Source organism: Uloborus diversus, chromosome 2, assembly GCF_026930045.1.
Source record: "Uloborus diversus isolate 005 chromosome 2, Udiv.v.3.1, whole genome shotgun sequence".
NCBI lineage: Eukaryota > Metazoa > Arthropoda > Arachnida > Araneae > Uloboridae > Uloborus > Uloborus diversus.
This window is the reverse complement of record NC_072732.1, coordinates 172,057,734-172,080,852: the sequence shown is the minus strand read 5'-3', so window position 1 is coordinate 172,080,852 and position 23,119 is coordinate 172,057,734. Positions and strand designations below refer to the sequence as shown.

The 23,119-nt window shown below is 35.6% G+C and overlaps 2 protein-coding genes across 3 annotated transcripts in view; one reads left to right on the top strand and one right to left on the bottom strand.

The window, feature by feature from the left end:
* Positions 1 to 1,566: 1,566 nt before the first annotated feature.
* Positions 1,567 to 23,119, top strand: part of LOC129216152 (diacylglycerol lipase-beta-like) — a 107,584-nt gene continuing 86,031 nt past the window's right edge. The window contains exon 1 of one of the 2 annotated variants that reach the window (XM_054850312.1): positions 1,567 to 1,778. The gene's annotated coding sequence lies outside the window, so the exon portion shown is untranslated. Of the gene's footprint in view, positions 1,779 to 20,443; positions 20,558 to 23,119 lie in introns of those variants that run through there. The other variant, XM_054850311.1, reaches the window with a different exon arrangement.
* On the bottom strand, positions 16,328 to 17,362 carry LOC129216657 (uncharacterized). The gene has a single exon (XM_054850873.1). The coding sequence runs from the start codon at positions 17,360 to 17,362 to the stop codon at positions 16,328 to 16,330; it is 1,035 nt and encodes a 344-aa protein (XP_054706848.1).

Below are 23,119 nucleotides of genomic sequence, written 5' to 3'. Positions count from 1 at the left end.
TTCAATACCCCTAAAAACTTCAATGGCAGGGCTACCCACACCTAGGGGGGGGGGGCGTTACGCAGACTGAACCATTAAAATTTTAGTGTGTGTGTGTGGGGGGGGGGGGTGTTTTGAGGAGTATTGTACTCTTTTTTAGAGGGCGTTCTCGCTCTGGGGGGGCCTTTTTGGTGATGGGGTGTTGCGCATTTTGCTCTTGGAGGGATGAGAACCCCTGTCAATGGCGCAGTCTGTGCCATGACCCCCTAGGTGGGCACTTCTGGCGAATTATCATATGATGGAACAGGTGAAATGTCATTCAGACAATGTTGTAGGTTTACTACATCGACTTCCTCTGTACGTGTCCTCATTTCAAAAGTATTCATTCAACTGTCCAAAATCTTTTCGAAGAAAATTCATCTATATGAATTTATCAATGTAACGCACCCCTCCCCCCCCCTTCCTTCCCGAAAAATAATATTATGCTTTTAGATTCGAAACCGAGTTACAATTTTAAATTTTTGAACACACACGAATTTTTTATTTTAGAGTTCACAACTGACCAGTGCCGATTCTAGGAAGGATGGGGGAGAAAGCTATTTGCCGCTCCCAGAAGTTGCCATGGGAGGCCACTGCTTGGGTGGCAAATTCACTTCATTCATGTTTTTTTTTTTTTTCTTTATCAAAACTCGATATAAAATCTTGAAGGGATATAGGTAAGGGCGGCAGAAGCGTGCACAGAAATTTTGGGAGCTCGTCCCAAATGGCTGTTACGGGCCCCCTCCATATTGTTTACCCCTTCGCCCATGCAGATATTTCACCCCTCATTTTGAAAATCTTGGGCCCCCTTCACGCTTGGGGCAACAGGTGTCCCTTCTACGCCTCCCCTCCGTGCACTCCCCCGAAGAGCGGCAGTTTCAAGCTTTTGATCAGGCTCGGTAAAATCGAAAATGCGGTACTGTAACTGATGTTGCGGACTTTTGATGTATGTGAAATGTGAATTATGAATTTATTACTTTCATAGGTTTTCACTAACTATCTGAAAATTTAGGTTATTAACATTTAGAAGCTTTGGCATAATTTTTCAGTGATTTACGAGGAATTATTCGAGCATTATTTCGCAAGAGGTTTTTTTTTTTTTTTTGTGAGAATTTTTTTATATGAAGAATAATAAATATGAATAAACAACGTAAGCCATTTTTTCCCCTTCGGAATAAAAAAAGAACACTTTGTTTAGTTCTTTTCTTTCCCCCAATTTTAAATTTCGATAAAAATATATTCGAAGTTCGAATTCGAACGAATCTCCGAAAGGTATTCCTTGACTGAAAATTATTGATCCGAAATAGCTTCCCGCACCAATGTGCGTCTCCTGTGCTTCGTTCCCGCCGGCAGATAGAATCGTCTGCTCTCGTTTCTTTTAGTTTTATCGATTGCAAGTAAAATAATCAATATCAAAACAAGACAAAAAATATCAGATAATGTGCTCTCTCCTAATCAGTAAGGAGGATATTACGAAAACGAACTTTCGTTAGTTACAACGAGAAAAGTGTCCGTCGTTCCGTTCTATCTCAGTCACAGGAAGGTCAATTCAAAGCCGCCTGGCACACAACAGAAGAAAACGACAAAATGTTTGTTGATATTCTGAAGATTTTCGACTAGCCCAAAAGAGGTCAAACTAGTTTTTGGAGATCGCCGCTGTAGAATTCGAAGATTATTTACCGCAGACAGAACATGAAGTTCGATTCCAGCTGTATCGTCTGCAAATGATCACTGGCGGGAAATGGAAATCTTCAGCTGAAGTAAGATTTTTGTTTTCGATAAAATTAATCATAAATCTATAAAATCAAGTGCTCTACAGTTTGCGTTCTTGATTACTATGCTATGTTCTTTGCCAACATCGTTCGCGAAATTGAATTTATCCGTTTCCACGTGGTTGTTTTTAAAATCTTGATCTGTCACAGTCTTGTAATTTTCACGCCAATTGGCGCGAAATTCAACAGCTGAAATAAAATAAACATTGCGATAGGAATGAGATGAATGGGGTAGAAAATCGGTATCATGTAAATTGTTTGATTCTCATTTGTGTGTCTCTGCTAGAAGCATTTAAAACAATGTATCCGAGTTGAATGTTGTAGTTTTTAAACATTTTCTTATGTAGAATGTTTAAAAACGAAAAAATATCAACATAAACCACTGAATCTCACTTCACAGATTATTTGACTTATTATAAATTTGAATGACCTGTTTATTTTAAAATTAAGAATAATACTTATTCATTTCATTTCGTTTGTAGTGTAACAAAACATATCTAATTATTTTATTTTTCTAAATTACTATAATTTGTTTTTGAGCAATCACGAATTGCTTTTTATCCTCACTTGACCAAAGTTAATGTTGCTCTGATTTTAAGATTACCATGACAACGAGAAAATATTAAGCTCGCTGTTTTAGTATTTATTATGAGAACAAATTTTCGTCGCCATGGTTACAAATAGTTTGAGTTCATTCAAAGCTTAACTTAAGCACAAAACTTAACACTGGAAACTCCACTGCCAACCGGCCTCCGCGGGCGGGACCCTCACCTGGGACGTTTAAGCCCTACACACACGCACGCTCGCGCGCGTCAACACATTTTTTTAATGCAGCAATTTCAAATCGCATCATAGCGAAAACAAATATTAAGTCTTAAATAATAATAAAAAAAATTCTACTCGAAGTTTTAACCTCTTTTACGAAACCCAAAGCTACTCTGAACTTAAAATTATATTTTATTGCATTTGAAATGTTAAATAACAGATATTTTGGACATTTATGCCCTATTGTTACCATGCAAAAATTTGATGACATCTCGCACTATAATGTTTATTTATCGCATGAAACCCCACATTTACGAAAAAAAAAAAATTGCTTCCTACATTCTAAGATTAATGCAATATAAGGTACTACCACATTTATCGTGGTTGCAGTAAATACTTAAGTATTAAAATATTTAACTAATTTATAATATAGTATGGTTCTGATAAATTGAGCTGTGACCATACCAGTGGCGTGGCTAAAAATTCCTCAAGGGGAAGGGGATATGCCACCCCCCCCCCCAAGCCAAATCTGATAGTTGGAAGCGTTAACTGAAGCAGATAATTTGATTTCAATTTTAAATTTCCAGTATTAAATACGTTAAATTGATTAGATGATGAAAAAATGTGTTTAAGTGGAATGGAAAATACCTTCACTAATAATTTTTACAGCTTATTTTTGAGCTTCAACAGCAGGGCCCGATCAAGCCAAATTGGTGCGCAGGTCCTGAGTAGATGCTGGTGCCCCCCCCCCCCTCATGAGAAAATCCACACAATTTTAAAGTCAATGTTTCATACTAGAAACCTAATATACTAGAAACTACATTTTAAAGGAACATTACTAGTCACCATACTAATCACAGTTAAAAGTGACTTTAACAGAGGCAAATGTGTCGATCAAATAATCGAGATCTATGTGTGATGTCACAAAATTTTCAATGGTCAATAAGGAAAACGCCTGTAGATTATCCTGAGAAATCCAGCTTCTCAAATGATTTTTGATTGTTTTCAAAAATGAAAAGGAACGTTCACTGGAACAGCTGCTGATAGGCAAGGTAAGACGAAGTTACAGGGCTGAATCCACATTTGGAAATTTATGTGTAATATTTAGTGATATTATCCTTTTTAAACATTCTCCAGGGGGAGGGGGAGGGAGAAGGGTTACCTTTTGCAAAAATTTGAAAGTGTGTTAATTCTTCTGGAAAATGTTCATCTATGTCATCCGAGTAATTTTTTTGAAATACCAGAGCTAAGGGACAACGACTTCTTTACGTGAAATTTTTTTAACTTTATGAGTTTTTGTGCTGATTTTTAAAAAATTTTGAGCCCCCTCTACCTTAAAGTTGAGAAAAAGTAAAATGAGCATAAAAAAAGTAAGTGAGTGAATTTAGGCTAAGATATTTTGGTGCCCCTAAATTTGTGGTGCCCAGGTCCACGGACCCAAAGGACCGTGCGTTAATCAGGCCCTGTTCAAAAGGCGAGTCCGGACCTCTCTGACCTTCACAATGTTTTCCTCTTTTCGAGTATAGTAGCATTGTAATAGCATTCCAACTCGAATTCGCGCCAGTAGCATGTGCCCTTGACACTGAACTCCGCAAACAGTGGTAAACATTGTCAAGACCATAGCTAAATTTATCAAAGTCAAACTATACATAAATTATGGGAGGAAGGTACCAAATAAAGTTTCCCAGTGACCTCAAAAGTCTAAGACTTTTGAGTTGACCTTTAGTTGGCCTCGGACTTGGAATACAGTAAAACATCGTTTATAAGTTTCTCGGTTATACGTCTTTTATATTTAATCGTCGTTATCATCAAGTCCCGATTCATTCCTATCCATTTTAATGTAATAACACATCACTTATACTAAGGATGCACCGATTAATCGGAATTACCGATTAATCGCCCACTGTAGGCCACTTTGTCCATTATTTACAATCGGCCAATTTTGGCCGATTAATCGCCGGAAAAATAATATTCCTCAACATAATCTTTTTCAAGCATACCTTCAACAAGAAACTATGATGAATACAATTATGAACTATAAATAAATGTAATTTGCTGCAAACGTTATTATAGAACTGCAGAATGTGTCGAGAGTAAAAACAAATAGTTTAGAAAGTGGCGTAAACCTGAATTAAATATTAAAGAATAAATCTCACCCAGCTTAGAAATTCACATAACACTACTAAGTAAGAATAATTAAATTCCAGAACTTTTTAATTAGAATGTGAAAAGTATTTATCCCCCCTAGCCCCCCCTTCTCCCTTGCACTTTTCATATCACCAATTTTTAAGTTACTTTTTATCTGTATGTTATTAATTTCTATTTATCTTTTAAAAAACAGAAATGTAACAGAGATAAACAAATGTTTATATGATCCCACTGAAACCCCCCCTCGACTCTCTCCAATGAAAAAGAAATAGTTTCAAATGCTTTTGTTTCATTTCTTAAAGAAAATCAGAATCATCTAACGTTTACGATGATACAGTCACTTTTGGTGACACAACTTGATTTTATTAAAATTATTTTGTTCCTCGCAACTATACATATGATTACATCATACATTTTACAACTCACTGATTAAATTATTAATTATTGATTCAACAAAAAGAAATTATTTTTTTAAATTATCATTTAATGTAAATAATAATAATAATAGGTACATACTTTACTGTTATTTATTTTTTTTTTTTTACAAACTGATGGTAGAAGTAATATTAACATTTTTTTAAATATCTTTACTAATAATAAAGCTGAAAGTCTCTCTGTCCGGAGGATGTCTGGATGTCTGTAGGATGTCTGTGACGCACATAGCGGCTAGACCGTTCGGCCGATTTTCATGAAATTTGGCACAAAGTTAGTTTGTAGCATGGGGGTGTGCACCTCGAAGCGATTTTTCGAAAATTCGATGTGGTTCTTTTTCTATTCCAATTTTAAGAACATTTTACAGAGAAAATTATCATAACGTTAGTTAATTACCAAATTTTCATAACGTGGAACCGTAACATGGGCGAGCAAATGAACATAGCAAATTGACGAGAAATTTATCATCCATTATTTGTAAATATACAGGCGAACAAAACGACCTTTTAAATTTCTACTACGGGCAAAGCCGTGCGGGTACCGCTAGTTTTGAATAAATATGCACATATATACAATGCTGCATCATGTTTCATGAGTCGATACTTTTCCCATTTACATTACTTAGTGCTTTTAGGTAACCTTATACTTTTTTATAACGAATAAACTTGGATTAAATGGTTACTAAAAATCTTTATCTTCTTTATCTTTATCTTTACAAATAATAAAGCTGAAAGTCTCTCTGTCCGGAGGATGTCTGGATGTCTGTAGGATGTCTGTGACGCGCATAGCGCCTAAACCGTTCGGCCGATTTTCATGAAATTTGGCACAAAGTTAGTATGTAGCATGGGGGTGTGCACCTCGAAGCGATTTTTCGAAAATTCGATGTGGTTCTTTTTCTATTCCAATTTTAAGAAAAAAATATCATAAGATGGACGAGTAAATTACGAAATTATCATAACGTGGAACCGTAACATGGGCACAAGCCAATTGGCGAGATACGAAATTATCATAACGTGGAAACGTAAGATGGGTACAAGCCAACTGGCGAGAAAATTCACCATACATTATTTGTAAATATACAGGTGAACCAAAAGACCTTTTGATTTTTCTATTACAGGCAAAGCCGTGCGGGTATCACTAGTTACTAATAATAAAGCTCAAAGGCTCTCTGTCTGGAGGATGTCTGTAGGATGTCTGGATCTCTGTGACGCGCATAGCGCCTAGACCTTTCGGCCGATTTTCATGAAATTTGGCACAAAGTTAGTTTGTAGCATGGGGGTGTGCACCTTGAAGCGATTTTTCGAAAATTCGATTTTGTTCTTTTTCCATTTCAATTTTAAGAACATTTTCCGGAGCAAAATTATCATAAGATGGACGGGTAAATTACGAAATTATCATGACGTGGAATGGGAGAGCGAATGAACATAGCCAATTGGCGAGAAATTCGTCACCCATTATTTGTAAATATACAGGCGAACCGAATGACCTTTTAATTTTCAACTACGGGCAAAGCCTTGTGAGTACCACTAGTTTAAAAATAAATTGAAATTGAAAAATGTTCCAATATTTGCCTTCTGTCTACAGACTGCACTCTAATATTTTTAAATTTTCATGTCTAGTTAACATTATAAGATTTTATTAACTTAAAAAAAATTGGCTGAAAGAAATTACACGAAATTTTGAAATTATTTTTTAAAAATTAGGAAAGAGGAAGCAAAAAATCGTCTCTCAGAAATTAACCGTTAACTATTTCTAAAGTCGAAAAAAAAAAAAAAAGTGATGGAGGAATTGGTAGCATTAAAAATAATCATTATGATCATTAATCGGTCGATTATCAACAGCCGATTAATCCGTAATCGACCAATTTGCTTATCGGTGCATCCCTAGCTTATACGCTGCGAATTATCGGTTATGCGTCGTCTCCCCTTCCCAAATTAAAAAAAAAAAAATCTTTTGCTTGTTATCTCTCCTTGGTTTCTATACATAGAGGGAGGAATTCTCTTAGGAATGAATGGACAATAAAGGGAGAGAAAGCGTTCTTTTGTCGAAACACCAGTGAAAAAACATTTCATAAACTTAATTAAATTCCTAATGAATATATCCTTTTTTAATTCAATTCCTATTATGAGTGCGCGGTGGTAATCAGCACATCAAACGACTGCATAACAAATTTTTAGTGAAATGCCTGTATGTACATTTCACATATTATAATAGTGATATAATGACCTTAACTGGTGCCATGCGAGGTATTTTTTTTATTTTAAAGGCATACAGCGCATTAATTAAATAATGTAATAATTAATGTCTTACTTAAAATTCAATAATGCTTTTAATTTTAAACTATTACAGAATATTTTTTTTAGTTACATAAAATAATTTTTATTAGTTACGTAAAATAACTTTAATGGAACCTTAATATTTTATATTTTGATAAATTTTGCGATCAAAATCAAAGTTTTTATTGACGCTTCGATTGTACACCGTTTCACGTCAGTCCCTTGAAAGACGATGCAGTAAACCATGTTTTACTGCAATAGCAAGATAATAAAAAATAAAGTAGTAAATTAAAAAAATGACTAACAACTCAAAAATAGAATTTGAGAAAATCAAAGAAAAAAAAGAATTTGAGAAAATCAAAATTTTACGCAATAGAAGATTGTAGTGATTTCGTCTCAAATATTACAATTCGCGTTAAAGCATTATGATGTGATGTTTACTGGTTAGTTCTTTTTATCTAAATTAATTACGCATACTTAAAGTTTTAAATTTTTTCTTCTAAATTATGAAAAATTATTGATGTTTCAGTATTGGTAATATTGTTTTTACGCCACCACGCACCAGGTATGTAAGCTAACTTTCTGCGAGTTTTGTATATCAAGAAAGAGCATTAAACTTATACTTAGATTTCAAATCAGTACCGTAGATACGGGCTACTTTGGTCCACATTTTGGAACTTCTCTTATATTTTCTCAATAATTTTATAACTATTCATATTTTTAAGCTATGGAAACTTTTTTTCCCGCTTCTAGAGTTCTCTTAATTTAATTTTCGAACATTGATCATTTTATTTCCAAGTATTATTACTCTTTATAAATGTTTTTTATTTAGGCCAATGTAACACTTGCGTTTGGGTTACTTTGGTCCAAAGTGGTTTTCCGTATTGAAAATCATTGTAAAACTAACTATAGTCAAAAAAGATGTGTGTTTCTACGGAAAACTATTATTTGAAAGAAAACATTTTAAAAGAAGTTTGAGTGACACGTATTTGTTTTAAGAAAAATTACATATTTTTCAAATATGTGCGTGCATACCTAGTTAGTGTCTCAAAAATTGCCGGCAGAGAACAGTCGGCTTTTCATTAGCTTAAAGAGGCTAAATAATTTTACTACGGAACACCATTCGTAAAACAAATGAGCTTAATTTGTCATCCACTTCTAAAACTTTCTGGTTTCGCGCGCGCGCGTTTCATATTTTCAACTCTTTCTCTCACATCAACAGCTATGCCTGGAAATCTGATCCTATTCCATTCTACATCGACAAAATACCGTCAACTTTCCAACAAATTTGCAAAATTTGTTAGAAATAGATGCAACTGGATCAAATTTTCTAAACCTCCTACAACTTTCAATTCCTCTTCATCTTCCATAATAAAAGCCATGTAACTGAGCCTTGATGAATTCAGTCTGTAATCGCTCTCTTTATCCGTTGCTGAGAATTCTAGGTTTTTTCTTGTGTTTTTCTTGTTAGTGGTTTTACTTCAATCTTTTCTCTTCGTTTTCAAATCTCTCTGACGGATTTTTTTAAAGTTTTTTATGCTGGTCGTAATTTTTAGGTTAGGAGATATGTTGTTACTGTTAAATTTTCAAATAAAATCCTTAACAGAAATGATGAGTAAAACTATTTTACTACAAAAAATGTATTCATAAATAGGTACTTCACAAACTCTTAGATGATGAAGAACTGCTTCTACATGTAAAAGTTTGAGAGGTTATAAAGGCACATTTTAGCTCAAAGAACGCAGAACCACTAGTATTGCTCTTTGTGGAGAACTATCGAACTGTTTGGCAGGGCCTGATTAACGCACAGGCCAACTAAGCCTGGGGCCTCATCTTCCTTACGGGCCCCAATTTTTTTTAAAAAAATCATGTATTTTTGTGAAAAAATAACAAAACCCCTCTTTTAAATAAATGTTAAACGTTATTTTGACATTATTTTGTGTTGACTTAAAGTGATGGAATACAGAAGGGGGCCTCCCAAAGCACTATGGGCCTTGGGCCTCACTATCAGATAGTCAGGCTTTGCTATTTGGTATCTGTTACCGAGTGCTTGGGGATTCTCTCTACTGTAGAAATTAATTTAAAAATTTCTTTCTGAAAGTTAGCAGAGAGCGCTGTAATTTTTTCTTAGTTTGAACCTAAGAAGCGACCATAGGGCCAAAGTAACCCATGTTTACGGTAGCTAGTACGTTTTTCTTTAATTTTGAGGGGGTCCTGCCGGCATGCAGGGGCGTGCACAGAAATTTTGAGGCTCGTCACAAATGACTTTTAAGGTCCCCCTCCATCTTGTTTATCCCTACATCCCTAGATATATTTACACCACATTTTGAAAATCTCGGGCCCGGGCCAACAGGTGTTTCTTCTCACCCCCCTCCCGTGCACGCCACTGCCCGAAAGCGATATAATGCTTCCAAGGTCAGTAGGTCAGTCGAAAATGGCTTAAGAAGTAAAATTTTCGGCCCTTTGCTGGCCACTCTGCCTATTTAGAAATTCGGCACTGACAGCAAATGTCTAGTCGCTTGCTTAAGTACATCGCCCCTGCGACAAACACGCTTATGTCATTGATGTTCTCCGTGTTACGTTTGAAGAGATAATCTCTCCGCCGCTGCATTCTTCAGAAAACCAGAAGGCCGTTTAATGGAAAATCCAATGAAAAGAAATATCTCGTAAGATATCAAATGATACGTTTAATAGATGGGTTGGCGACCGACGCATTCGCGATAAACAGGAAAGTACGCTTGTCAGCAAGTACAAAAAGGTGCTTTTGGAAAACACGTTTGCCTTGAATTAAGAAAAACACGAAAAGCAATATTTTTGAATGCTTTTTTTTCCTCGTTGCTCTTTTTGCGTCGTCGCTGGAAAGTTGTTAGATAGTGGAAAAGGCGCGATCAATATTCCGTACCATTTTTGTTTCATTCCAAGGTCAAGATTTGCGTTCTGTTCGGCTGTGTTCTAAAACGAACATGCAACTCTTCAAGTGTCACTCTTCTTGCGGTCATTCAACAACCACGTGACGAATTTTTAGAATTTTAAGATGTCTCCAGCACGATGACGCCACTGTGACGGGCTCTGGACCACTTTCGTGCGGCTAATCACATGGCATTTTTTTTAGTAGCTAGAATAGTTGCAATTCACATTTACATAACGAGAAATAATTTTGTACATTTGTCTTTCTTATCTCTTTTTAATTGCATAACTTGAAATATTTTAAGGCGTCCGGGAGACAGACAATTCTATTCTAAAGATAAATTGATTAAATTGTTTCATTTTTTTTTTTTGGTGCGATGATGAGAGCGTAATGGGGTCGTTTCCACAATTTTGAAAGCATTTTTTTCTGAAAGAGCATGCTTAAAAACATAGGATTTGACCATTTTGAAAATTCTTTGACAAAGTTATTTTTTAACAATTATTTTGATCGATGCGCAGATTCAATTTCATTCTGCACATGACATCACAAGTGATGAAATGCCATTCACTGATGACATTAGCACGGAGGTCAATATTTTATTCGTATCTTTACTCACAAAAAGTGGCAACGATATGGTTGATAGCAAGCGTAGAGCGCAATATTTAATTCGCTCATTATTATTATTATTACCTGGAAGCGCGGTAGACAGCAAGCGTAAGCATTCAGCGCACCAGTGGAATAGCGCACCAAAAGGCATCACTTGTGGTGTCATAAGGACCACGCCTTATTTTTAAAATCGGACATTTTAAAAAAGTTATTAAAAACCAAGAGATGACAAAATAAAAGTATTTTCTGGGTCCATGTTATTATTATTATTATTATTTTTTTTTTGCTCATTCGATCAATTTCAGTGACTAAAAGTAGTACTAACTCAGTGACTGATGGAAACAACCCCATTTCAACATGCAACAGAACTTTTGGTTTGGCGCCAGGGGCGGATCTAGAGAGGGGCCATGGGGGCCATGGCCCCTTCGAAAGCCTTGTGATTGTAGGATTGTTTTTAAAGGAAAAAAAAGAAAAAAAATATTATGAGAAGGTAACAAAATTTAACACATGTATTTTACTGAAAAAGAAGTATAGACCTTAACTGGGAGATAAATTATATCCCTATCCTCAAAACAAAACTTTTATTTCCAAAATTTTTCTCCATCTTTTACATCATTTCTTGATTCCAACTACAGACATTTGGACGATCTCTAAATGCTGCGGTTCTCAGAGTATACCTATTGTTCACAAGACCAAAGAGAGCCTAAATTTTCGTTTTTATGGCTTCAATTTTGAAACTAGGAGGAGAATCCCCCTTTTCCCACGCCCTTTCACAAATGCCTTGATATGTAGCAAAAAATTGCACTTTAAGTCTTTTATTCGGAAAAAATGTCAACGGAAACTAGCTTTTCCAGCCCTTATCATTTAACTTGCTTAAAAGCAACTTAAATGAATTTTTTGGGGACTTCAATTACAACCGAGTTTTGATAGGACCCCTTCTCTCCCTAGTTTATATCGTTGATGATAGCTTTAAAAGGAGGTTTTTTGGAGGAGCTCACGAATCTTCCATCCCTTTCTAAAATATGTATAAATATAGTTAAAAATCGAATTTTTAGAGCCTCAAAGGTAAAATATTTCCAAGAAGGAAGGATTCTAAGCACCTTCACACTTCCTTTAATGTAAGCAAACATTACCTGAAGGTGCATTTTTAGGCTGGACAGCTGAAGAGCTAGAAGAGCACCCCTCCTCTTCTAACTTCTCAATGTATAATGACAGAATATTCTGTTTTGTTGTCTAAGCTTTATTTTCAAAAATTATTTTGGGGCCAGCGCCCGAAACCTGACCTTTCTCCGTACATCATCAAAAATAGACAAAATGCGTTTTTAGTTTCCTAATTTTCAAAAATTACTCGGAAATTTAAATTTTGAAATATTTTCGAGGGAGATTCCTAAATCCACCCCCTCACCTAATGTCTCGATACTCCGAAAATTGAATTTTTAAAACTTCATTTTAATAAAATTTCTGGGGAGTTATCAGGGCCCAATTTCCCAATAGGCAGAGTAAGTCTACGGCGGAAAACTTTTCAGGGGCGGCAAATTTGCTATTATAATACACATTTTGTGAATTAAATTGTTATTCTTGAAAGTAAAATATTAGCATTCTTTCATTTTCCACAGAGACAATTTTTTCTTGTCATTTAATAATGATTACTTTCACACATCTTATGAAACTGAAATGTTTTTCAATCACGGTATTTGCCGAATAAAAAATTTTTTGGGAGATCACTGTGATCATTTAATCGGAGCGCCTCAGAATGTGAAACGCCATCATTTCTTCATAAGTTTGACAGTTTGAATCTGTGGAACACTTTTTTACGTTTTTTTTGAGTCAAGGATATTTTGCTTCTTTTAGGGGGGAGGGGGGGTGGCAGATTTCAAATTTGCCTAGGGGCGGCATGGAGCTAAATTCGGCCCTGGGGAGTTTGCTCAAAAATTACGGATGGCCCCTCCCAAAACAATCGGCTGGATCCGCCACTGTTTGGCGCGACATAATCAGTCGAAGCGCAGATGTTGGAATTTTCAATCCATTTAAGTTGGGACAAACCTAACCTGGCTGCGTCGTAATACTGTGCCGCCATGCTAAGCACAAAAGTTGTATCTGCAGCAGAGTTTAAAATGAGAAATTGCTAGTTAAAGTTTTGCACTTTTCCCCTGTATTTTATTCAGACGCAACTTTTTCAGAATTTTTTTAAAAATATTTCTCATTGGCGACCATTAAACTTTGAATTTAGGTGAAAAATGCAACAAAGAACCACCGCCAAAGAGACCGTAACTCAATTTTGATAAAAAGTGAAAATACGACTTTTTTGTCCTTAGCGCGGCAGTGTGGTTAGGATCTACGTAGCCAGGAACCCCCACCCCGGTCTTAATTCTTCTCAACTTGCCGAATGAAACTCCAAATTTTGCCGAATGATGATAGTTGTGCCGAATAAGGGAATTTTCGGTAGGTCACAGTGACCTCCCGTGACATCTCATCGGGGCGTCCCTGTGCGTAGCCTTTACAATGCTGCCAGGTAGGTCAGGTTAGGTTTGTCCCAACTATAGACCAAAAAAAGGGTCCTATTTACTTGTGCGGTAATGGAAACCTAACTTTTATAAGGTTCAGAAGACCAAGAAATTTTCAGCGCGAAGATAATAATTTGCTTTCGAGAATTTTAACCACTGAAAATTACGCAATTTAGTATTGGCACTAGTAAAATGTAAACTCTCATTAGTGACGACTCCTATTAAATCTGAGAGTCAGTGTCTGTATACCAAGAAAAAAGGCTCATTTGCTACTAGTTTAAACGATTCTGTTTGTTAATTGATCTTTCAAAACTCTGCAAACCTTCCAAGACAGAAATTTTGCAATCTGTATTGGCTCAGCATACTTCGATGTAAGAACAAGCTATTTTCTTGTTTGAAATGTTTTACAAGCTTTTTATGCCTTTGCGTTCCAGTGATTTAGGCCAGTGGTTCTTCAATTCTGTTCTTTATTCGCTTCAACAAGAACAGCGTGGAATATAATAATTGCACGGAATGCTCAGCTTTTTATGCAAAAAATATTTAGCGCGGAGCTCACACGAAAGTGTAAGTTTTCTAGTGTATGTGTGAAATCAGTGTTACTAATTGCAATTTATCTCAATAAAAAAACAAAATAGGGTGTAGTGAAGTTGTAAGTTGTTAAATTATTGTCATTTAAAAAGGAAAAAAAAAAGACATTCTCCTGTGTTGTAGAAACAGAGGAATTATCATAACGTGGAACTTTTGGCGCATTCTCAAACTTTTTCGCCAAAATATATGAAACTTCGGACTGGTCATCATTGAGAAGAGATAAAATGGAGGGAGTGAAGTCTTTCATTCATGAAACCAAGACCCCAAGTCACGTGATAGATTTTGAAGCAAAGCATTGGAAGAAATCAAGTTTCTTTCGCTTGTTGCACACAAAACGTGTCAACCATTCGACGTTGTTGAGTCACGTGACTTGTAGTCTTTGGGATAGCTTTTGCTAAGCCAATGATTGGACTTGCTCTCTTCATTTTAATTCTTGCTCTAAGTTTGTCCACGTTGCCAAAATGCTAGAAATTTAAAATGCAGTGGTTAGGGGGGGGGAGGAAATGCCATAAAAAAGACTAAAAGTTGCATCAAAATGAAAAAAAAAGCCGGGAAATAAGTAATTTAAGCCATTTTCTTTGTAATATATATATGTGTGTATATAAAAGGGTGCATGTGTGTTCCATATACAATTCCAGTTAACGTCGTTTCCTCTCATTTGAAAATTAGTACTATTTAATTTGATTCTTCAAACGGACTTGTAAATTTAAACGACATAAACGTCCAATTATCCTGAAATTTCTTTCTGATCTCTGAACTTATCAGTGGTGAGATAATGTTTACGCTTCGCGATAACACGTAACACAATGGTACACGATTCAATCTGTAGCATTCATTGTGCTTTCTCTCTCTCGGTTTTTTTTTTTTTGGAATTTTACGGGGCTTTTGTTATCTGTCGTGAGTGAAAGTCTGAAAATCCATCTTCGATTGATGAAGTATGACTTTTCAAACTTCAATAATGCAGTTAGATTCTGTTTGATGATACAGAGATTTTATTTTTTTTATAAATCAATAACGTGACATAATCACTCTTCAGTTGCCAGACAGCATACGTTCTGAAGAAATAACAATGGATATTAATCGAAAGAGATACTTCCAATTTAAGTCAGTTTTTAGATAGTACAAGTACGATTACTCCATTGCGGAAGTATTTTTCTTTCCGTTTAATGTCCAATGTCTGCCATTGCGTAATCCGTAAACACGAATTTGTATAGGATTACCTATACATTCGGTGCAGAATTTATTCTTCTTGTTGCGCAGCCTTTCAAATCTTGCTAAGACACTGCATGAAGTCATACTCAGGGGCGGATCCAGACAGAATTCTCAGAGAAGGCCATTTGGAAAAATACGATGCTTTAGAAAATTTTTCTATTTTACAAATATCAATATAGCCCACCTTTTTAACTAGAGCATTTTTTAAGCTTTTTCACTAGGCGACGCAAGTTTAAACATAAAGGCTGTAACCTTTCCAATAATTCTCCTCTTTTCTTAACAAACATGTGCATATATTGTCGCCTCAAAGTGGTATTCCTGTAATCAGTACCGTTTGTTTCTGAGGCGACTGTATAGGATTTCTGATTTAAGAGGAAGCCGATATGAACCAACCGTAAATATAATATTGACTCCGAAACAAAGAGGGTCCGGGGGTTTCTCCCCAGGAAAATTTGGAATTTGTAGTCTTAAAAATGCATTATAGATAATCTTTGGTATTGTTGGGGAAGAAGAGGCTCGGTGGCGCACCCCTGTCTATTTTTCGAAATTGTAGCTATAAGAATGCAGTTTTAGACGATTTTTCTGATTTCTAATCTTATAAATGCATTTTAACTATCTTTTATAATATTAAGGGCTCGGTTGCGACCTCCTCCTCCTCGCCCATTTTAAATCTATCTCATTTTCTAAATTGAAACCTTAAAAACGCAAACATTATCATCAATAATAATGTTAAGAAGAAAGAAGTTCGTGGTTTCTCCGGAGGATTTTTTTTTTTTTTTAAAGTCTAGGACACCCCTTATTTTTTTCGGCTTATTAATAGTATTATGCTGTAAAAATTTTAGCTTCTTACTCAAATTTTAAGAGGGTCCTCAATGAACCCTTAATTTAACATTAGCCGTAGTATAGAAAATGCTACAAGTTTAGAAACAGTTTCCCCAGCTGTTTTTTGGTAAATAATTATTTCAATGCAATGTACAGGGCCGTTGAGGTAAATCCGGAAAATGGGACACAAGTATTAAAACTCTTATAACGCAAACAAAAAGGATTTATTTTGTACACAACTTTGCAATATTATAGAAAATATGTTTTAAAAAGAAATTATTCTATATAGCCGCCGTTAGCTGCCACCACTCGCTCATGACGTGACCGGAACCGACCGCATGCATGTTTCACCTCCTTCCTGTCCACGTTGGACACCACCTCAGTAATGGTGGCTCTCAGCGCGTCCTTGGTGTTATGAAATTTTGCGTTAACCTTTTCCTCAACTACGCCCCAAAAGTAGTAATCGAGAGGATTGCAGTCCGGGCTGCAGGGTGGCCACAATTTGGGTGTCCAGTGGTAGGGCACATTACTGTGAAGCCACGCTTGGGTTTTTCTCGACTTGTGGGCTGGCGCTGAGTCCTGCTGGAAGACATAATCTCCTCCGGCGGCCACAATGTCCATCCAGGGCTTGACTACCATTTCCAATACGTGAATGTATCCATCGGCGTTGATTCTGAGACCTTCTTCAAAGAAATGAGGTGGCATAACATCCCCTTCGCTGCTGATAACCCCAAGGACTATGACCGCTTTTGGAAATTTGGTGTGCATGACGGTGGGCACTTCTGAAGCATCTTGACATATCCACCTGTCATTTTGCCGGTTAACTTTTCTGTCCTGGATAAAATTCTTTTCATCCGAAAAAAACCTTAGGTAGCCAGCACTGTCGTGTTTGATATCATTCAACAGTACCTGACATTTCAGTTTTCGGTCAGCTTTATTTCTTTCCTTCAACAATTGCCGGTTCCGTAAAACAAAGGATTTGTATCCAAGGTCTTCGTGCCCCGCCAAACTGATTGTTGATCGTGCTACCCCCATGTCCTTCGCCAACTTAGCCATGCTACGTCCAGGATCCTCGTCGATCTTCCCTTTCAACGTGTCAACAAAATCGGACGTTCTTTTCCTATCCGATCGTTTGCTGTGGCATGTCCGCTCAGAGGATACATCATCCGGTACGTCTGCTTCTCGAAACTTTTTCGAAATTTCGTAAACTTGAGTTTTTTTGTACCCAAACCACTCAATAATCTCCTTTGGTGATTTACCGGCACCAAGGGACTCAAGGATCGCTGCTCTTCTGTCTTGTTCCCGGCTCATGTTGTTGCTTGTTGTAACGTGTCTATATGCGCGCGCCTCGTGACGATATGAACTACACATTAGATAACCTATTCGCAAATATGCACACAACAACCGCTAGAGGGCAGTTAATAAACAAATTCCGGATTTACCTCAACGACCCTGTATATACCTATTACTAGTGTATATTATAATATGTAGCATTGTTTTTGCTACTATCCACAACTCTAAAAAATACTGAGGGGCGTCCTGTTATCCAAGAGAAACTTTTTTTTTTCACATGTGTTTTTAAACCACCCCTTAAATGTAGTTTAATACGATCTTTTCGTGATGATACGTGGAGGAGAAATTCGAGGGCCCACACCAAGTAATTTTTCTAATTTGTAGTTTTAAAGATGCATTCTAATTATTTTTGGTAATGGTAGGGGAGAAGAGGTTTGGAGCGCTTCCCCTGAAATTTTAGCTCTAAAAAGGCTGTTTTAGACGATTTTTGGTGATGTTAAGGGGAGGAGTGATTAAAAGGCCCATCCCAGGAAATTTTACTAATTTATAGACTTAAAAACGCATTTTAGACTATCTTTGGTAGTAAATTTAGGGGTTAAAGAAATTCTGACACGTCCACTCCCAAAATGTTTTCAAAATTGAACTCCGGAAACCATTATAAATTTAATGATCTTTCTTGCCACAAAGCTCGCAAAGTTAGTTTACATAGCTGTTGCATGGTGGCGCAAACATATTGCTGTATTTTCAAATCATTTTTTCGCATCATTTCTTAATAGAGAATTGATCCAATGCCTTCTGGTTCAAACATATCTATACCTCAGAGCCACAGGAACGTAAAAAATAAAATATTAATTTGAATTTTGACATTTTAAATTCAAATTATATTTTTCGTAATCACGAGTGTTTGTGTCTGTGTGCAAGCATGAGTGTGTGTGTGTGTGTGTGTGTATAGGTGCGTTTATGTACGCGTGTATGTTGGATATGGACGCAACATGGAGACGGATTTCGCTAGAGGAGCAGCAATGGGAGGGGCCGGTCGACGGTGGTGCTGCAGAGGGAGACGGGGGAAAATAAAATCATTGGAATTCAAAACAGTCAAATGAGAACAATAAGCAATGTGATTGCTCAAAAAATAAGTCACATTATGATAATTTTACAGTAGAGAGGTAAGATTTTTTTTTTTCTGGCGCTAGCAAATAATGGGAGACGCGCTGTTTTAACTTTGGTAAAAGAATTGAAAAGGTTATTTTTTTAAGAATGGAGTTGTTTTCTTCAGTCAAAAGTACTACTTTTAGTCACTGAAATTGATAGAATAAGCAAAAAAAAAAAAAAAAGCATGGACCTAGAAAATACTTTCATTTTTCCAGCAGTTATTTTTTAATTATTTTTTTTAAATGTCAGACTTTTGAAACAAGGCGTGTTCTTTATGACGTCACAAATGATGCACTTTGGCGAATCTTTTTACCGCATTTCCACGTTATGATAATCAAGAAGCGAATTAAATAATTGCACTCTACGCTGGCTATCAACCATTTCGTTGCCGATACACGTGAGTAAAGATGCAAATTAAATATTTTGCTCTGTCAATGGCAACACTGAATGACATTTCATCATTTGTGATGTCATCGGCGGAAGTGTAAAGAATAAAAGCGCACCGATTAAAGTAATTTTTAAAAAATATTAAACTTGAACAAATTATTTAAAAAAAAAAAGATCAGATCCTATGTTTTTAAGCATGCTCTTTCAGAAAAAAATATACTTTTAAAATTTTAGAAACGACCCCAATACATCCACATGGCTCGATGCGGAATAAGCTTCTACATACAATGCACTATTTCCAGAAAATCGCAATTTTTGGACTTACGTCCTTCTGGTTCTGAGGTACGTACAGATATGTGCCGTTTCAATAAGGGACAGTCAATCTAACTCTTTATCATTATAGTTCAGCTGCAGTGGTGTTTGTTATAGTTCATACAAAAATTTATTTATCATCTGTGAATTTGATCAAAATAAAAAGCGAATGTCCGGCGTACTTATAGTTACGTTCTTGCTCATAATAATTATGACAGCAATGATAAATTATTTATCTAAATGAACATAATTTTTTTAAAAAGCTACAAATTATATCCGGATAATCCGGGCATTCGGACAAACGAGGACCGGATAAACAAGGGTCTACTGAACATAAAAAGCCATAGAATAAATACAGTATAACTTCGATTTAACGATACATCCGATTTAACATTTTTCCTCAATTTAAAGATACATTTCACTGGTCCAGATTTGACTGCATTGAATGTCTTCGATTTAACGATATCCTTGATTTTCCGGTAACTTTTTCCAATCCCTTGGCAATCCTGACATCTGGGTTATACTACACTACAAAACGTTTGAGTACCATACCAAAGTCTAATTCATATGGGGCATAACCCCCGCTCACCATTCGAGGGTAAAAAATCGAATTTTATAGAAATTATGAAAATATTTTCAAGAACTGCTATTATTCACTCAAAACTTTCCTGCTGGGAAATACTTAATAAGCACTTTTCACAACTCCATTAATGTTAATAAGGAACGTTTCGCCGCATAACAAAATGTAAATAAAGGAAAGCTAATCATGAGTGCATTTTACTTACTTCCTTTTGCCATGGGCAATACAGGAAAGAACGAAACTCACTAACTGAATCCGACAGACTCCAAAATAACCCTTCATTAAGGGAAAAAAAGTGACATATCTTGAAGTTGCTTTTGTCGATCGGTGAATGTTTTCCAAGTTTTCACTATCCGCTTGCATTGAACTCGGTTAGCATTGTAATAATGTTTTAAAGATTTAATGCGGTGCTTTCATTGTGTCGCTTTTAGTACTTTTTGATGTTTTCATCAGAAAAATTTTCACTTTCCAAAATAACAATCAAAAGCAACCGGTTGCGTTTTTTGTTTTTTTCAGTTGAGGAAGATTAGTTGTTTGTGTAGCGTTAAAAATTACGTGAAGTCTTGCACAGAACAATGAGTAGGAAGAACCTTGGCTAATATCAGAAAATTGTTTTCAGTTAAACAATTTGAATAATATTCATGTAATTGAAAATATGCAGCACAGTACTTTGATATTCGGATAGCAGAACGCAACGGATTCTCGTGCAGAAATAGTTGTGGGAAAAGAATACACCAAAAGAGTGAAAGTTGAAACTTGGATTTTGTTACCAAAAATGCCAGGTATGTTTTTTTATTTTTTTTATTATTTTTTAAATTTAAGTTAACATCTTCGGACTTGGTGTCCAGTGGTACACCGGCCATGACCGTTCAGCAGCTGCTGAACATTCAATAACTGAATAAGTTACTTTTTAGTTGACTCTACGTTCCGTTTATTATTGTCTACCTGCGTAAGTTTTTTCGTTGTGAGGTTGACAACATTAACAAATAGGGATTTGGAGATTGGAACTGGCTCATTTCTCCAACCATGGATTCTCGTCGCAAAGGCGAAGTTTTATTTTTTTGAAAAATGTGTATAATCTTTTATTGATAATTTCAAATGCTTATATTATGATTTATTATTGATTGGAGAACATTTTACAATGAAGTTTGCCTGATGGTTCATCATTTTTTAATCTGAATTTTATAAATTTGAAAAATGTATGTCTGGTACTTTGGATATATCATAACTGTTTTAATTTTTCATCCACACACTTGGAATTTCGTCTATAAGATACTCTTTTCCAAAGTACACTGATTACTATATAAAAGTATTTCATAATTCCGACTGAAGGAGTTAAATCTGAGGTGGTAGTTTTATCGTATGTCAATAATTGTCTACTGTCTGAGGATAGTTAGAATAAATGACTTTAGGACATATTTGAAAATACACTGAAATCTCGTTACAACGAACTTCAAGGGACCGCAAACTTTGTTCGTTGTAACGGAATTCAAGCAACGTAATGGAAATAAAATCGGGATTGAAAATTTCGTGGAAATAGATATTTCGTTGCATTGGTAATCATTGTAACGGTAATTCGCTGTAGGTATTGTCTTACTATTCTATTATTCTCATAGTGAACATAAATTTAAGGATCCACCTTTTTTTGGAAACATGACCTTTTGTGCATCAACAAGTCATTGCTTTGTGGGAGTTATATTGATTCAACTACATAAAGACAATACAACAGTAATACATTTCAGTAATAGCAGGAAAATATTGCAGCAAAATGATGATTATGTACCGAAATAAGATTTCTTAATACATTGAAAAGGTTACCTTGAGTAGTATATCAATTTTCTTGCTTTGAAGAAAGGCTTCTTTTATGATTCTGAAACTGCGTCATGCAATTTTATTGCACATTTCTTCGTAAAAGCATTGGACGCGTCAATGTTCATAGCTTAATACTTTTAGTAATTGCGTGCAAAGTGTTTTTGAAGACAAAGTGAATTATCTTATAACTACAGCTTAGTTTAGGAAGAGCCAGTTACTATTTCCACGATATTCCCGTACTGAGAAAATATTTTTTTAATGTGTTTCTACTACGAGCTTACTACCATAGTCCTTTTGTAAACAATACCGGAGGTCATCGCGGATGAATACAAATTAGTGATGTGCCAGCCGGATATCTGAATCCGTATCCACGGAAAATAAAGATCTGTATCCGTATCCGTTACGCTTTTGATGGATCTTGGATCTTTTTACATTCTTAAATTTTAACATATTTTTGAATTCTAAATGTAGGTATGTATAAAACAGTATTAAATTGTATTTAAATTAGGTTTTTTTTCTTATTGAAATTGTAAGGTATCATTTCCGAATGTAAAAAGTCGATTCTTAATGCCCTAAGCAACAAGGAAGGGGATAGTAAGTTTTACGTGTGTATCGCGGATTTACACACTAATGATCCGTATTCGCGAATCTACATTTTAAACGTTTTGGCACATCACTTATACAAATCAAACTATCCTTTATTTTCAACGAGAATGTTTAAAGGTAGAAATGGAAGTTCTGCTACAAATTCTGTAAAAATAAGAAAATCCGCATGAACACGACATCTCTGTAATTTGAACATACACTGTTTTACCTAGTTCTTCATGACAGAAGGTGTGATGTACAGGGCCAGATTAAGGCATGAGTACACTGGGCTCAGACCCAGAACACCTACGTTTTGTAGGGAACCGAATCTGCAGCAGAAATTTCAACAAATTGCCCTAATTTCATGTTGCAGTTTTGCAACATTCAAATAGTAATTCTAGAAAAACATTTTTCTCCATAAAATCTTATAATCGCTCTAATAATAAATTACCGTGTGACGAGTCCTGATAGGCAGTTTTTACTTTTCGCGGATAGCTGAAGAAAAACTACTGTTCAATCAAATTTAAAAATATTTATATGTTACAATCAACTTTAAATTTCAGGAGCATATAATAAAATGAAATGGTGAATTTTATTGTGAAAGTTTTTATTGCAAACTTGATTCAATTTTCCTTCAAAATTTAAATTTTTTTTTCTGCATTTCAAAGAATCAAAACATCTATATTAAAACTAAAAATATAGTGTGAGGTGAAAGAATATAATCAACTTTATAGTTGAATGGATAACATTGTGCTTGACAAGTAAAATAAAATCGTTTAACTGCACAAAATTGCAGATTACTGCATACACGTGTTTCGGGTTACGAAGAACCTATCTTTCAAAGCAAAGAAAGTGAGGTTGTGGATGAAAAGACATCCGACAAAAAACCAAAGTTTTTGTCGGGTGTCTTTTCATCCACAACCTCACTTTTTTCAGTAAGCCGCTAA